Genomic DNA, 16,547 nt, shown 5'->3' on the forward strand with positions numbered 1-16,547 from the left:
TTCTGTACTCAACCGTTCCCTTCCAACCCCTCCCATATCATCGCCATTGGAATACAGGAGTAGGACGACACTTTATAACTTCACCAATATGTTTGTCATCAAGCGAGGTAGGACCTTCTTCCCGTCCGCTAAAGCAGAGAGATATCTGCTGGAGCCGCTACAGACCTCTGTTGTCGCCTCCAAGAAAAAGCACGTCTGACTGACGAACAATGCAGACGGACGCAAGGAACGCGTACAGTTTGACAAAATCACTGCTCGAGTCTCCAGGCTGTGCTATGGCCTCGATCCAGACCATGTTGACGCAGCGGCCATCACACAGAAGGTGATCTCTGGTGTCTATCAGGGAGTGACCACCGTTGAGCTCGACAACCTCGTCAGTATCCTCTCGTGTCTGCTCCTGATCTCTGTTGGCTAACGCGGTTCACAGGCCGCAGAGACTGCAGCATATATGACAGTCACTCACCCCGACTACGCAGTTCTCGCAGCCCGTATCGCAGTTTCAAACCTGCACAAGCAGACCAAGAAGCAATTCTCCTCCGTCGTCTCTGACCTCTATCACTATGTCAATCCCAAAAATGACAAACCCTCCCCCATGATTTCCAAGGAGACCTACGAATGTGTCATGAGGCATGCCGATGAGTTCAACTCGGCAATTGTCTATGACCGAGACTTCAACTACCAATACTTTGGGTTCAAGACGTTGGAGAGATCATACCTCCTCAAGATTGGCAAGCAGGTCGCCGAGCGACCTCAACACATGCTCATGCGTGTGGCAGTCGGCATCCACGGTGATGATGTTGAAAAGGCCATCGAGACGTATAACCTCATGTCCCAAAAGTGCTTCACCCACGCTTCACCGACACTGTTCAATGCCGGCACACCTCAACCTCAACTGTCCTCATGCTTTTTGATCGACATGAAGGAAGACAGTATCGAGGGCATATATGACACCCTCAAGACCTGCGCCATGATCTCCAAGACAGCTGGAGGTATTGGTCTCAATGCTCATTGCATTCGAGCCACAGGATCCTATATTGCAGGCACCAATGGTACCTCTAATGGCCTGATCCCCATGCTTCGTGTCTTCAACAATACAGCACGCTACGTTGATCAGGGCGGCAACAAGCGTCCAGGTGCCTTTGCTATCTACCTCGAGCCATGGCACGCGGACGTGTTCGACTTTCTGAACCTGAGAAAGAACCATGGCAAAGAAGAGGTCAGAGCACGGGACTTGTTCTATGCCTTGTGGACTCCTGACTTGTTCATGGAACGTGTCGAGAAGAACCAGGAATGGACACTCTTCTGTCCTCATGAGGCACCTGGTCTCGCCGATGTCTATGGCGATGAGTTCAATGCCCTATACGAGAAATACGAGAGGGAGGGTCGTGGTCGCCAGACTGTCAAGGCTCAGAAGCTCTGGTATGCTATTCTCGAGGCACAAACCGAAACCGGTACGCCTTACATGCTCTACAAAGATGCCTGCAACAGAAAGAGCAACCAGAAGAACTTGGGTACCATCCGGAGCTCCAACCTTTGCACCGAGATTGTTGAATACACGGCTCCCGATGAGGTCGCCGTGTGCAATCTGGCCTCCCTTGCTCTCCCGACGTATGTGGATCAAGCTCGAGGCGAATACGACTTTGGCCGTCTTCATGAGGTGGTTCAGGTCGTGACCCGCAACCTCAACAAGATTATCGACATCAACTACTACCCTGTCCCTGAAGCGAAGAAGAGCAACTTCCGCCATCGGCCAGTTGGTCTGGGAGTTCAAGGTCTCGCTGATGCCTTCCTTGCTCTGCGTCTTCCCTTCGACTCTCCCGAGGCCAGGCAACTGAATATCCAAATTTTCGAAACCATCTACCACGCTGCTCTCACTGCTTCTTGCGAACTTGCTAAGGAGCAGGGACCATACGAGACTTACGAGGGTAGCCCGGTCTCGCAGGGCATTCTGCAATATGACATGTGGAACGTCACTCCCTCTGATTTGTGGGATTGGGACGCGCTGAAAGCAGAGATTGCCAAGTATGGTGTTCGCAACTCTCTCCTTGTGGCGCCGATGCCTACAGCCTCGACGTCGCAAATTCTCGGCAACAACGAATGCTTCGAGCCATACACGTCGAATATCTACTCTCGTCGTGTTCTGGCGGGAGAATTCCAAGTTGTCAACCCTTGGCTGCTGAAGGATCTCGTCGACTTGGGTCTGTGGTCCGATAACATGAAGAACCGAATCATCGCCGAAGGCGGTTCCATTCAGAATATACCCAATGTGCCCGCGGACATCAAGGCTCTTTACAAGACTGTATGGGAAATCAGCCAGCGGACCGTGCTGCAAATGGCGGCGGATCGTGGTGCATTCATCGATCAGTCTCAATCCCTCAACATCCACTTGAAGGAGCCAACCATGGGCAAGATTACGAGCATGCACTTTGCAGGCTGGAAAATGGGCCTCAAGACCGGCATGTACTACCTGCGTACCATGGCGGCCACACAACCTATCCAATTCACTGTCGACCAAGAGCAGCTGAAGGTTGCAGACACCAACACTGCTCGAGAACGATCGGCACCAAAGAAACGTACCTCTCTTGGTTTCGCGGCCAGTGTGAGCAATTATAACTCGGTTCCGAGACCGATGTACCAATCCAAGACAAGCAGCTTCAGTGGTAACCCAACCACATCGATGAACGGAATCCCAACACCAACCTCTACGCCACCTCCAGGCAGTGAACATAAGCAAGTTGGGCTGATGACTCAAAAACTTGCAAAGACTCATCTTGGTGGAAGTGGCGACTCCAGCGAGGAGCCATCCCCCAAAGTACTGCCTACTGATCCTATCGGCCTGCCACCTACCATGGCTGACGAGAGCCTTGAAAGCCGGATGAGGGGCAAGCAAGAGGAAGACAAGGAGAGCGAGAGTGAAGAAAGGGAAGAAGATATCTATGCACAAAAGGTGCTTGCCTGTGAGTACACCACCCCGTCTCTCTGAAGTACGATGTCTCGGTTTACGAGGTGTTGCCGTTGTTTGATTTGTTAACTGACTATGGATGGACTCTAGGCTCGATTGAGAACAAGGATGCTTGTTTGATGTGCAGTGGTTAAGTCTGACTTGACCCGACTTCTCTGATGGCTTTTTGCCATGCTAGGAAAAGAAGCCTTTTTGCACAAATTTCCCACATGTTTCAATACAGGCAGACCGAGTTCAGTCAGTGGTAGAGCGAGAGTGAGAACTGGATGGCTGGTCCGGAGAAAAGGGAAACAAACAAACAATCATCTCGTCTTGTCCTTGTCACGCGTCATGGGTATCGTTTTGAATGTTGGGCTTTTTGGTTACATGTACCGAGTACCTATGTAGGTAGTAATGAACGGCACGGAACAGAACAGGCGTCAATCACGAATTATCATACATGTTTTATCTATAGTTCTTCCGCCTCGATATTAAGTGCTGTGCCTCTCTCTACGAGGTATATCTCTATCTATGCCGCTATATTTCTATACCTACGATCCATGAGCCCCCTCGAACAAGAGCCTCGAGAGGTCACACTATAAGACAGAGAAAACACTGATAAATGCTACAAACAATATCACAGAGTGGACGAAACATGGCATACTCCATGGAAATGGCAATGATTTCATTTCATGTCATAATCTTATACAGGTGCTTGCATACACAATTCAACTTGCTCTACTATGACCAGCACGTATAAAAAGAGAGGGCACTTTGTCAGAATCACAGCACATTAGGTGGAACTGTATATCACCTTTTGTGATCCTGCAGACCCGCTGGCATCGCTATCCAGCCCGTGTTGGTCCAAGTCTTGTTCTTTGCTCAGACTCTTGCCTCCTTCGGCCCGAGCTCGACTGAAAGTTTCTCTCGTCTTCTTGCCCGTACTTCAAAATACCTTTCGCAGACGGTGTCCCATGTAGACGCCCTCTGAATAGGTTTGTTGTCTCAGACAAATCTTGCATTGTCTTCTCTCCTCTTAGCTTGATTCCAGCATAGGTGCTGTTGTTGATATTATTATGGGGGGAATTTGATCCCCCTTGTGCATCGTCCTTAATGAGACATGCCGAGATAAAGCGTGGAATTGGCTGACGAATGTTGTGTGTTCGCCGGATGTTTTCACCCACTTGTTCTTCTCGGCATGATCATCGTTGCAGGTGTGAGGATAGTTTGCCTCAACATACGAGGATAGAGTCCAGCCCTGATTCAGTTCAATTCTAACCATTCATGTGTTGACTTCGACTTCGACAGCAAATGATCGAGTCCAATGTGGACACCCACCAGAGGCTCCGAGTGCCTCACAAGATGCACAGGTTTCGGAGTTGGATTCCAACACCAGCAATACCAGGGCAAGTAGTTCTTTTCATGAGCAGATCAATTCTTTCTGCTCATATAGGGTATTCTTCGGTCGGCTTCTTCAGCTCTTCGCCCTTTTCCTGTGCCCGAGTGATGAGATTGCGCAACCACTCATAGGTCAGCATGGTGGTCATGGCCGCCGGCACCGCCCGGATAAGATTTGTGCCAATGCCCGCATAGAATGCACGCCATCCTTCCTCTTTGAGAATGACTTTGCTCATGTGCCAAATGCCCGAGTAACGCGCTTGGACTTTCATCCCATCCGACGTTGTCAGCGCAGATCTGCGTTGCTGTGTTTGTAGACGGGTACGCAAAACCTCGTGAGGGTAAGTGGCCGTTGATGCACAGACTTTGCTCAGAAATGTGGCAGCAGAAATACCGAGCCAATTTGAGGTGCTATCTTCGGGCGGATGCTCACCCATGCCGAACCCTGTGAACTTCATCTTGAAAAATTCATACAGAGGGAACTGAATTGCAACGTGAGTTAGACCCAGCAGGGCAGGTGTCAGGCCAGAGTAGAAGGATTGAAGGCCCTCAGTGCGGTACATTTTGCGAGCGGCGTCGACTGTAGAAGTGTAGTGCCAAGGGGCACGCATTCCATCACTGGCGGCAGCGGATTTGTTGGATTGCGACATCAGCCGGGTTTTGATGACCCAAATGGGGTTTGTCAAGATGGTGGAACAGGCGCCGGCGGTGAGGGATGAATAGCAGCGAGCCACCCACCAGCTGCCACATTGGTCGTACCAGAACTCTCGAGTATTCTCGTACACCGTCAGATAGACAGCCCATGTTGGTAGATACCCTAATAGCATGGGTCCTAAGCCTCTGTACATGCCACGTATACCTTCTTCTCGCCAGATAACGCTGCCAGTGCCAATGATGCCTTTGTATGGTTGTTGAATACCGCCATATGGGTTCTTGGACTGTAGTCTTTGAGTGAACCCGCCTTGTGCCTGAAGCTTTGTCTTGATCACATCAAGAGGGCAAGTAACAATCCCCGAGGCGAATCCAGCGCCGGCGCCGCAGATGGGAGAGACCCACGCCTTCGGAATTTGTGTCGACTGTATCTGGATGCGGGCGACAACGGAGTCTCTCGAAGGAGATGGAGACATATTCGATGAGAAGTTGCTGTGGTCGATCGGCGTAGCATATTGGGACGGCCGAAGTGATTGGGGCGTTAAGATGGCAGGAGTTTGTTCGGGTTCTCGATCAAAGGACATTGGAAGGGTGGTATTTCGCTGATCTCAACAAGGGGAAGACACGAAATGCCCATATGACGAGCTCATGGCGGAAGAGGGACGAGCTTTAGGGACAGGATATACACCACAGCAGAGAGTAGTAGCTTGTGCGTGTTGCTTTATTGCTGTGTTGCACCGTTGACCGCTGGACTGCTGAAGCGTAGATGGAGTTGGAAACTGCGGGGTCCGCCCAACCTAGTGTGTAGCCGACAGAGAGCAGCAAGGCTCTTGTCAGCGACTGACGGATACGGCCATGAAACAATCCAAGTGAGACTGAGATGGAAGCTGAGGGAGGGAGGAAGGATGTTGGTGACGAGTGGGTGGATGGGAGGAGACGTTGGTTGGAAAGGTGAGAAAGTCGGGGCGATATGATGTGATGGGGGAGGTACGAGGATAGCAGAGGAGGTATGATGCTTCCTAGGTGGATTGGTGGATTGGGGTATGAATCGAATGAATGGGCGATAAACGGAGAAACCAAGGACAATCATTCAAGCGAATAAGAAACGCTGTAAATCCCGAGCCAATGCCAAGCTTCCGCCCTGGTCGCTAATTGGTGGCCCCGAGAGCTCCAGGCCGTGTGTCTTTGCGCGAACGACTTCAACTTCTGTACAAGTTCCAGCATTCTCCCAGTAGGTTGGTTGCAAGATATCACCAGGAGATATTCTCGACAGCGGCTCAATATGTCCGCCCCCTCGTTAGCACCCTACATTCTGAAGCGGCCATGGCTCAAGCGGTGGATGACACCCCTAGCCAACTGGTACGTCAACACTGCTGGCTACAGGTCACTAGGTGAGTAACAATCCTTATGAAGAACAGCTTCATCTTCCTTGTCTTGCTATTCCCATGATAACCTTCTTGGCAGGTCTACGCCATGACGACTTGATCCCCGAAGAAAACGATACCGTCCAGCTCGCTCTCAAGCGACTGCCCCCTAAAGAAGCCTACGATCGAGTTTTCCGCCTCAGAAGAGCTTTCCAGGTAACGAATAACATGCAACGAAAAAAAGAGGAGGACAGAGTGTAGCTAACGGCCTTTTGTCACAGTGCTCTCTGTCGCACCATTTACTCCCACCTGCGGAGCACACAAAGCCTGAAGACGTAAGGATTTTTTTCCCACTACACCACATCAAGCTATCCGGAAGATTCGCTTTGCTCACTCGCTGCTTGTAGGACATCCCATACCTAAGCCCAATCATCGAGGAAATCGAGAGAGAGATGAAGGAGCGTGCTGATTTGGAAACCATGACTGTTGAACCAAGAAAGTGAAGTGGCGGCTTGGGGAGCCAACACAGCGGCTGGTCGGAATCCGGAGCGGGTTTCAATGCTGAATTATTGTACATACCATAGAAAGAAAAAAGGGCTCGAAAAGAACCCCATGTGCTATCTCACATATATTGACACCATCTCTACGTGAGTGTAGACTGCTGCATGACATCGACATCAACATCTTCCACGCGCCACATATACCACATAAACAAACTTCTGTACGGCGCAAACGGCGCACTTTTCTCGAGCATATCCTGCTCAGACATGTATTTCCACTTTCCCCCGCCCTTTGCCTTGAGCTTCTTCACGTCTTTGCCAAAAAACGCAGCCATACCCCTCTGCACCCCCAGATCGCCGGTCGAAAGGATGTCGAGCCGCTTCAGTCCGAAGCAGGCAAACATCTCTACGCTCCACTTACCCAGGCCGCGTACTGCGATGAGTTTCTCCATGACTTCTTCGTCCGAGGCCTTCATGAGCATTTCATTGGTGAGTTCCCCCGTCGTAAATTTTTGGGCTAGGCCTTGGATATACTCCGCTTTGCGTTGAGACAAGCCCGCAAGGCGCAACCGGGCAATGTCCGTAGCAGCTACTTGAGCTGGTGTTGGGAATTGCGCTTCTTCACCTCCATCCTCATTGAACAACGCAATGAACTTGTTCTTGATGGATTTGGCGGCGGCGCCTGAGACCTGTTGGCCCATAATCCCGCTTGAAAGTGACCGAAAAGGGTCGATGATCTCGGCCAGACCTTTTGGGGAGAATATATGGCACGGATACTTCTCGATCACGGGTTTCAAGCGTTCGTCGACACTGATGAGATGAGCACAAGCTTGATCTAGAAGTGTGTTTGTGGTCGCTATCGGCCGAGGAAGGCCGGTTTTGGAGGGGCTCGACTCGGGTAGTATGTCTTCATACGCGACATGCTGGGTTCCTCCAGGTGTGACCAATGGAGCATTGGTGATGTGTGGTTCAACAGGCCGATCAGAAGGAGGGGATGCGTCGTCAATGTCCCCAGAGCTATAAGGAGCTCTGATAACATTGACGAGACTGGGTGTCGGAGTTAAAGGGGGTTGCTTGGACTGTTTGGCCGGGACTCTTCGTGCATTGGCTTTTTTCACAGGCGTGACAGGCACTTTGAACTCAGATCCATTGCTAGCCTCTCCATTGACGAGTTGGTGCTTTGCATTTTCAACTGCTGTCTCCACCTGTGTACCACGGGCCTTTTGTTTTTTGGCATTGGAATCTTGGTCTTGTGAAACTACCCGCCGTTTCTTTGACCCGTTGACCACGTTTTCAGGACTTTCCAAGGCTGGAGAGATGGCGATTGATGCAATCCTGCTAGATCGCCGGACTGACATGACGAACAACCGCACTAGCATTCAAGAATGGGAGCTCCGTACATTTGTAATCCTGCTCAATTCGAGTGACTTAGGCAAGGTCAAGTATATATCAGTTGCGATTGGGAGTGACCAGAAGCCCGTATCGTCCAGTCTCTCTGGATCAGCAGTCAGAGATCGAAGAGCAATGGAGGTTTAATGCTTCTTAGATGTTGGATGAAGTGACGATATATTCTTCTCCTGAAACAATGCCTGGCATTGTATCTCATTGGCTCAGGCGTTCTCGGTGCCTATTGCCGGCGCCAAGAGCTGTGGCTGTAGTGGCTGAGCGATGCGTGGCTGACATAAGCCACTGATTTGTTCCGGACCAATAGCCGCCGATACGGATTAATTGAGATACTCGTTTCCATCCGGGCTGCTTGCATTGATCTTTACTTACATCAAACATTCTGGAGTTTGAAACAGTATGCTGTGGTTTTGAAGCCAGGATGACTCCTTGGGTTCACACAGGAAGCCCTCGGGAGGATGCAGCAGAGAACGTGTCATGTCGTGCGATGTGTATCTGAGGACGCAAGTTCCCGTTGTGCCGCCGTTCACGATCCGGGGATTCGGTTTTGTAAAGGGCTAGTAGCGGATTACGCGGCCACCGGACGGGAGCTTCAACGAAGTCGCTCGCCCGTCAAACTGTCTTCTAAGACGGTGTTGGTGGTGTGTTCCAGGGCATGACTACAACAATCTCTCCTCTGAAGATCTTGTCTTGCTTTCATGACCTTAATATCGGACAATGCTTCATCAGTCCAAGGCGATCCACCAGCTGAGTTTGTTGATCGGATCTGATGGAAATTTGAAGCCTGAGTGTCGAAAGTGGACGACCCAAGACGGAAAGGCTCTATCTCTGTGGCGGAAACCTGTCCCAGGATCAGTGGAGGGAAGGGGTGCGTATTGTACTGTCATCAAACAAATGCGCTAAAACGGGTAGTGGAACAAGTGTGGCGGACCTTATCCCATCACGGTAGGGTCACTCGTCGCGCGTTTTGCAGATCGGGCGAGTGTTGGATGCGCGATGGCTCGGGAGGTTATCAGAAACCTGGATGACCAGTCGCCAGAGGAACATCATGATCAATAGTGAATCATCTTACACCAAGACAAGTACTCGCTCTGGACGATCAGGTAAAGCTGGGCAGGACATGAGACTTAAGGTCGACGCACGAGCTGAGGTTCCACATGTTTGCGTAGGCCAGGGCATTGAGAGGAAATGACGGGATTATCATTGCTTCGTGCCAGATACTCGTAGACCCAAAGATAAAGAATACTCCGTAGGGCACCACTAATTCTGACGGTAATTGAGAGACCTCGTACTCAGCAGTAAGGTTGGGAACCCTCGATCTGCGCTCTCATAATCTCGAATATCTACGGTGTCTCTTTTACTTGGCAATGAACATTGCTTGTTATTAGACCATACTCCCATGTTTCCCAATTAGACTCTCTTCGGACAAGCAGCGCGCCTTCGAGGCGTTGACAGCCGTTGGTCGAGTGCAACAAGCTTTGCACGCGACCTTTGATGTGTACTCAATATTACTGTACTCCCATATTTCACATGCGGATCGATAGTTCGCAGATGTGTCCGCAGCCGAAAAGAAAGGTATCACAAGCGAAATGGCGGTTGGTCCACCCTGACAAGGACTCTGCAAGCGTGGCGTTATCAGAGCGAAATGCATGTTGTATCCAGTTTATCCTTCGTCTTTTGGTTGAACGTGGCTAGTACATAACATCTGCCCCATTCTGAAGCGTCAAGTGTCTCAGATTTGAGGGGGATTTTTGGCAAGGTCTGGAGAGTCTGTGGCCAAGAGGACGATCCGGTAGAGGCAGGAATTCGGGCTTGCAACATGTGTGTGGACTTGGGGCTGCATGAAGTGGCTGAAGGAGGCAATGGGGTTGGTGGAAAGATGAAAGATGGTGCCTGGGGGGCGCTGTCAGTGGCAGATGTTGTTGTGACGAAACAGAAACAATACAAACCATCTCCTTTTCTCTCCCTCTGTGACTTTCTAGGTTGCGCTAATGATGCAACTCAGACTCCGCAAGGCTCCACCTGCGACGGCAACTGCAGCAGCTGTCCCCAAAAACCCGACCACTGACAGCCATACCGCAGCTGCAGGCTCCCCCTGGTTTGACCAGCCAGACAAGGTAGTGACTTGGAGGACCCCTGGACGTGCGGGTAGCAGCCCACTAATACAGTCAAACACAGGGCCACCCAGGGCACCAGGGCTCGCCTCTGGCCCACTAGCTAGCCACACCGGATGTTTAAGCTGGGCCAATTCGGAGGTGCTGTCGCTCGGCCAATCAGTGACCCCCCGGTCAACTCAATCCCATTCTTGCCTTCCCCCAATAATCCCTTCAATTGCCAATTCCTCACTGCGTGTATTTTCCCTGCCATCCCCCTTCTCTTCGCGTACCCGCCTGCACTGCACAACAGTCTGTCGTTGCTGCTACTTTTTTTCCTTTCTACATTCCCATTCTATCTTCTCCTTCAAAGGGAACCAGCCACGCGTTTGACTCTTCGGGCAGAAAGAGTCGTCCTTGCCGCCGGCTGTGTTGTGTTAACAGTCTCCTCCAAAGCAACAACCATCAACAAACCAGCTTCTCCTTCGCTGAAGCTGAAATTTATCCCATCGTTGTCTTCTCTACCTGTGGGCTCCAGATTAATTCTTTTACTCCTCAAAAGTTTCTTACGAGTCGCCCAAGCCAGCTTCACGCTTCTATCCTCTTTTAATATTGCATTGCAGGTCAGTGTTGTTACAATCCACGCTTTTCCCTTCTCCTTTGGGTCTCGTGTGTTGCTGTCGAAGGACCGCGTCACCGTCACTCTCACCTCTGCCAAACCTCAAACAACCCTTTTCTGTCACATCACTCACCGTACAAATGCATAAGTACGCCTACTAACCTTTACTTGCAGCTACCGCTGGTCTTAAAACACCATGACTTTCTCTAGATACATCCTTCCGGCCCTCGCCCTGGCGAGTTCAGTGTTGGGTACGTCCTCACTTTCCTTACACAGTTTGATCTATGAGACAATGGCACATTTGCGCAAGAGACGGTCTTTAGTACTGGGAAAGAGAAGAGGTTGAGAAGACGTAACAAAGGCTAATACTCCTCTAGCTCAGGGTGGTGGTAACGACGATATCTGCGATGGTCCTTCAATCACGATCAAAACTAGCGCAGACGCTCAGCAAATCGCCGATTGCGAAACATATGATGGAGATGTTATCATCGACCCCAGCGCGTCAGGACAAATTGCTCTCAACGGGGTTCAACAGATCACCGGCGACTTGACCTGCAACAACGCAACTCAGCTGACTGCCATTACCTCGGACCAGCTCAACACCATCCAAGGAACGTTCACCTTGAACGGCCTGACCATTCTCTCAACTCTGTCCTTTGCCTCCCTCACCGGTGTGGCCAATATCAACTGGGTCGGTCTCCCTGCGCTGCAGAGCCTTAACATGGCCCAAGGTATTCAGAGAGCGAACAATGTCTACATCTCGAACACCCAATTGAACAACATTAATGGCATCGAATTGACAGCTGTCGGGAGTATGAATATCAACAACAACCCCTACCTGACCGACGTAAACGTCAATGATTTGGCAAATGTCACAAACTCTCTCTCATTCTCTGCCAACGGCCGTGACCTGGCCATCTCATTCCCCAATCTCCAGGATGCAGCCAACTTGACGTTCCGCAACGTCAGCAAAATTGACCTGCCTTCTCTTTCCAACGTGGCCGGGTCCATGGGCTTCTACTCGGACAGCTTCAAGACGTTCGCTGCACCCAACCTGACTCAGACCGGCGGTACTTTGGCGATTGTTGACAGCCCCAACTTGGCGAGCTTCTCTTTCCCTTCGCTCACCACCATTGGCGGTGGCTTCCTGGTTGCAAACAACACGAACTTGAAGTCGATTGATGGCTTGCCCAAACTGCAGACTATTGTTGGCGCTCTCGACTTTGCCGGAACTTTCAACAGGTACGTGGTTCGCAGCGCTATTCTGGAGAGTTGTGCTAACATGAGATCACAGTGTCGTCATGAACAAACTCCAAGACGTTCGAGGCGGGTCCAACGTGCAGACTACCTCGACCAATTCTACCATCTGCGAGCTCTTCGACCAGGCTCATGACAATGGTGTTATCAAGGGTGTCAATACCTGCCTGACTAGCAAGGCCAACCCTGAAACCAACCCCTCTGCCACCAGCGGTGGTACTTCGTCCACTTCGACCAGCGGCTCGGACAGCGGTAGCAGCAGCAACGCGGCAGTTGCTTTTGGCCCTGCGGCACCCATGACTGGTCTCAGCGCTCTGGTCGCTGCCATGTTCTTCCTCTAAAGCATTGGGGTTTTCTGGCGTTGCTTTTCCGCTCGACTTAGAATAGCTTAATATCCGACGGGTGATGTCTCGATCCTAGTGCCTGTCAGGCCCCTTTTTGAGCGATCAACTCTCTTTTTAACGAAACAAAACAACAAGATAGGAGGAAGGCTTGCGACTCGGTTCTCACCAAACCAAAGAATGCGCGTGCGCATCTGGCGTGTGGGGTCCTGGGTTTCTTGTGTTGGGAAAGATCTAGTACTGGCAGATTGTGGTTGAGAGCGAACAGGGCTCATCCGAGCTCGCTTGCGTGTGGATAGGCATACAAATGAAACATGTTTTCTTTGACTCTTGAGTTGGTGGCACTTGTCTGTCCACTGTTCGCCTGCCTTCACTTTACTCTGGCGCCACGGGCATTTGTCCTCACCGCCGATGCCATGCCGGGAGACAGACGGGCTACGTGTGTCGGTAGGCCAAGCGAAGTGTGTAGTAGTGATATGTTTATACTGTTAGGCGCAGTCAGCACCAGCGTGCTCTATTTCTGGTCGTGCAATTTTGACAGCAACTTCGCGGTCTGGACAACGATGATGATGAGCCCCGATCCACCTGGGGCCTTGTTATTATAAGGTGATGACGGGATGCAGGACGCAGAATGCAGACGGCAGGATTTGAGCCGCCACGGCCTCTGGGGTACATAGATGATGAGCAGATGAGGCCTTGGTCAGCAATACTGGACCCCTCGTATGGCTCCACACACTTCTGGGGAAGAGAGGTATGTATGTACGAGGTAAGAAGAAACCAGAATGGCAATGGGCGTCAGCGCACGAGTTTGAATTCTACTAGCTCTAGCTCTAGCTCTCGATTCTAAACCGTGCTGCGATAATACGGAGGAGCTTGATAGAGGGCGAGACACACACGCAGGGAGCGGGAGGGGAGAGAACGAGATCGATCCCCCAGTCAGCAATCATTGTTCTCCGATAAAGGCATATCGATGTATCGAGAGCATCGCATCACATCATGGCGCCTTGGCGAGGCTGTGATATTATCAGAGTGGCGACAAGGTTGACCGACGGTGCAAAGCTTCGACGGCTTACATTGAGGACCGCGGCCGCTATCCCCGGTGAAAAGGCGGCCGCTGTAGGACATCGCAGCTATGATGATAGTGGTGAGAAGTATCCAAAAAGGATAAGCAGGAAAGGAAAAAGGTTTAGGGCGGCAGCGATGTTTCTCCCAAGAAGCAAAGACGGTAGAGCAGCGAGGTTATGCACACCACCTGTGTACCTGCAGTATGCACCACTCAGGTACACGCACTCACAATCACGATGATGGGCCTCCACTCTCCTCTCAGCGACTTTCTTTTGGGTAGTAAGATGGGGGTGTGTTCGAGGTTACAAATGTTCGTGCTGTATATTATTATTATTAGAAGAAGAGAGGTTGGAAAAAGTGCTGATGGAGGGGTCAGTGCAGGGTATTGTTCCTTGCCTATGTCGTGAGTACTCTTACCCATCCTCCTGGGTAGTATGTAACGTCCTGTACACATTGATCCTTCTCTGTACCAATTCTTACCCATTTCCTAACCCCCTTCCTGTCGATCTACGTACAATGATGAATGTACCTGACCTCTTTGGAGGAGCGGGAAACTGTCCATACCATTCGCCCCAGCAGGATTCATCTCTTCTCGGCCGAGTTGGGCGGAAGAAGATCTTGTCAGATTGCCGCCACGTTGCCTTAGCTTGGGTGGTTTCGGTTGGGTGGCGACCATACATACATACATGTACACATACATAGATATACCAAGGAAATAATGTAGGTAGCTAGGGAGATGGGGGGAGATGGGTAAAACTAATTAACTAGCTCCCGTGGTAGCGACAAAAGCCGCTGCTGACTTCTGGTACTGTACCAATGTAATACTCGCGTGCAGTATGGAGAAGGACCTGCCTTTCACGGACGGAACTTCACGTTGCATTCCGCGTCTTACGACGATGGCTAGGTGCACAAGGGGCCTGGTGTTCTGGAAGGAAGGGAGGTGAGTGAGTAAGTGGGTTACGATGCCTGATCATAGAGTCTCAAGTAGTGTCTGTATGTGTGTGTGTATATATATATCGGCTTGTACTCAGCGCTGGAAGAGACATGACTGCTCGTGGCGACTCCCTCTCCACTCTTCCGATCGGCAGCCTCGATATAACGACTTGAGAATAGACATAAGGACTCCCTCCTCCTTCTAGTACCCGCCTTATAACAGTCCATCACCACCAGCCACACAAGATGCCTCGAACAGACGTCTCTTTCAAAACCTCGGACGGTGTGACCCTCCGCGGCTGGTTCTTCACCCCTTCCCCCTCCGCCACGGGCACTGCAACACCAGCGAAGCTCCCCTGCCTGATCCTTACCCTCGGCTTGTCATGTGTCAAAGAGATGGGCTTGTCAGAGGTGGCCACAAAGTTCGCTGAAGAACTTCACATCACTTGTCTGGCGTACGACCATCGAGGGTTCGGCTCTTCGGACACTGGCCCTGGCCAGCCTAGACAGGAGGTCATAACCTGGCTGCAGAGCAACGACATGCGCGACGCCATCACCTACGCGCAGACCAGGGAGGAGGTCGACAGGTCCAAGATCGCCCTGTGGGGGTATTCCCTCTCTGCCGCTGAGGCCGTGTATGTGGCGGCCACCGATCGACGGATCAAGGCTGTGGTCGCACTGGGGCCGGGTATGGACGGCACCCAGGTCGTGAGAAGGCTGGCACCACCTCACGCCATCTTGGCCATCCAGGGCTTGTTTGAGATGGATCGGCTTGCGCGGGCTGAAGGGAAGGAGGCGATCAAGGTGCCCGTCGTGAGCATGGAGCCTGGGGCGCAGGCGATGCTGCCGAGTCAGGAGTCATGGAACTTTTTCTCCAAATGGGAGACGAACGGATCGGGATGGAAGAATGAGGTGACTGTGCGAAGGTGAGTTTCTCTTGTCCCTTTTTTTTCTGTTCACTGGAGGGTTGTCAGGATAGCTTTCCCCCGGGCTGACCGATGGAATCACTGCAAACAGCCTCGAAGACGTCTCGACGTTTGCTTTGCCCGTTCCACATCTCGATAACTTGACCCCGACGCCCATCCTCTTCGAAGTGGCCTCGAGGGATACCAACTGTCCTCCGGACATGTGCATGAGGTGGTACGCGAAGCTCAGTGAGCCAAAGGAAGTGGTTCTGGTGGATGCGGATCATTACGAGTTGATGGGCCCCGCGAGGGATATCTTGCATCCCAAGGAGGTCTCGTTTCTCAAGAGGACGATCTGCTCGTGAGTTGGTGGTGATGATGACCGAGGAAAACGAGGAAGGGAGGACTATGGCAAGGAGAAAAGAAGACCATACAGTACAAGCTGTATGTAGATGGTCAGTTGGTCTCCAGACCTTCTCAGGCGGTGCCTTGCTCTCACCTGCCTGCGAGGCTGCGATGCTGGAAGACCCAAACCTGCAAGGCATTTATTCATCTCTTTGATTTTCTTTTCAGTTGTACAACATCTCTTGCATCCATCTATTGTCCCGCACAAAATCGTGTCACTCTCTCACCACACACCACTGTGTTGCGGATACTGAACCCGAGTCTTCGTGGATACGTCGTCTCAACCCAGGTCACATTTGACGATTGCCTGTGAGCTCCGCTTCCAAGAAATCGCAAACGCCAATGTGAGTGATTCTGAGGTTGCCGTCTCTCGATGCCTCTGATTCAACAACAGAGGACCCAGTCATCGTCGCTCCGACTTCACCCCTGGTCCTTCCTCACTCTCCTCGCTCCGACTCAGCAGTCTTCGGCTGCGAGTGGCATCGAAGATCCCGCATCCGCCATTCTTATCGTCCCAGAGGGAGACACCCGAGACCGGCTCTCCAGGGGGTGCAATGGCGACAACAATGGTCAAACCAGGAGCTATTTGGGGAGCGACATCGAGGTTTTCTCACCGAGACTTCAATCGCGGGGAAAGCCATCAAAGTCTGCAAAGGGAAATATTTGCGTTG

At 51.4% G+C, this 16,547-nt stretch overlaps 6 protein-coding genes across 6 annotated transcripts; 4 read left to right on the forward strand and 2 right to left on the reverse strand.

Moving 5' to 3' along the window:
• Positions 1–88: 88 nt before the first annotated feature.
• Positions 89–2,983, forward strand: AYO20_06466 (ribonucleoside-diphosphate reductase large chain; the record flags this gene model as incomplete). Its single annotated transcript, XM_022644756.1, has 3 exons — positions 89–107; positions 216–373; positions 428–2,983. 3 exons carry the CDS (start codon positions 89–91, stop codon positions 2,981–2,983), a joined length of 2,733 nt encoding a protein of 910 aa, XP_022499223.1.
• A 1,403-nt stretch (positions 2,984–4,386) lies between these two features.
• AYO20_06467 (hypothetical protein) lies at positions 4,387–5,574 on the reverse strand (the record flags this gene model as incomplete). Its single annotated transcript, XM_022644757.1, has 1 exon — positions 4,387–5,574. The coding sequence occupies one exon, from the start codon at positions 5,572–5,574 to the stop codon at positions 4,387–4,389; it is 1,188 nt and encodes a 395-aa protein (XP_022499224.1).
• Positions 5,575–6,272: 698 nt separating this feature from the next.
• On the forward strand, positions 6,273–6,857 carry AYO20_06468 (hypothetical protein; the record flags this gene model as incomplete). The annotated part of the gene is made up of 4 exons (XM_022644758.1): positions 6,273–6,381; positions 6,455–6,570; positions 6,636–6,689; positions 6,762–6,857. The coding sequence occupies 4 exons, from the start codon at positions 6,273–6,275 to the stop codon at positions 6,855–6,857; spliced, it is 375 nt and encodes a 124-aa protein (XP_022499225.1).
• A 140-nt stretch (positions 6,858–6,997) lies between these two features.
• AYO20_06469 (hypothetical protein) lies at positions 6,998–8,212 on the reverse strand (the record flags this gene model as incomplete). The annotated part of the gene is made up of 1 exon (XM_022644759.1): positions 6,998–8,212. One exon carries the CDS (start codon positions 8,210–8,212, stop codon positions 6,998–7,000), a length of 1,215 nt encoding a protein of 404 aa, XP_022499226.1.
• A 2,954-nt stretch (positions 8,213–11,166) lies between these two features.
• On the forward strand, positions 11,167–12,568 carry AYO20_06470 (hypothetical protein; the record flags this gene model as incomplete). The annotated part of the gene is made up of 3 exons (XM_022644760.1): positions 11,167–11,221; positions 11,348–12,212; positions 12,265–12,568. 3 exons carry the CDS (start codon positions 11,167–11,169, stop codon positions 12,566–12,568), a joined length of 1,224 nt encoding a protein of 407 aa, XP_022499227.1.
• A 2,244-nt stretch (positions 12,569–14,812) lies between these two features.
• Positions 14,813–15,836, forward strand: AYO20_06471 (hypothetical protein; the record flags this gene model as incomplete). Its single annotated transcript, XM_022644761.1, has 2 exons — positions 14,813–15,492; positions 15,584–15,836. 2 exons carry the CDS (start codon positions 14,813–14,815, stop codon positions 15,834–15,836), a joined length of 933 nt encoding a protein of 310 aa, XP_022499228.1.
• Between the last annotated feature and the right edge of the window lie 711 nt (positions 15,837–16,547).

Source organism: Fonsecaea nubica (assembly GCF_001646965.1).
Source record: "Fonsecaea nubica strain CBS 269.64 chromosome Unknown Scaff41, whole genome shotgun sequence".
NCBI lineage: Eukaryota > Fungi > Ascomycota > Eurotiomycetes > Chaetothyriales > Herpotrichiellaceae > Fonsecaea > Fonsecaea nubica.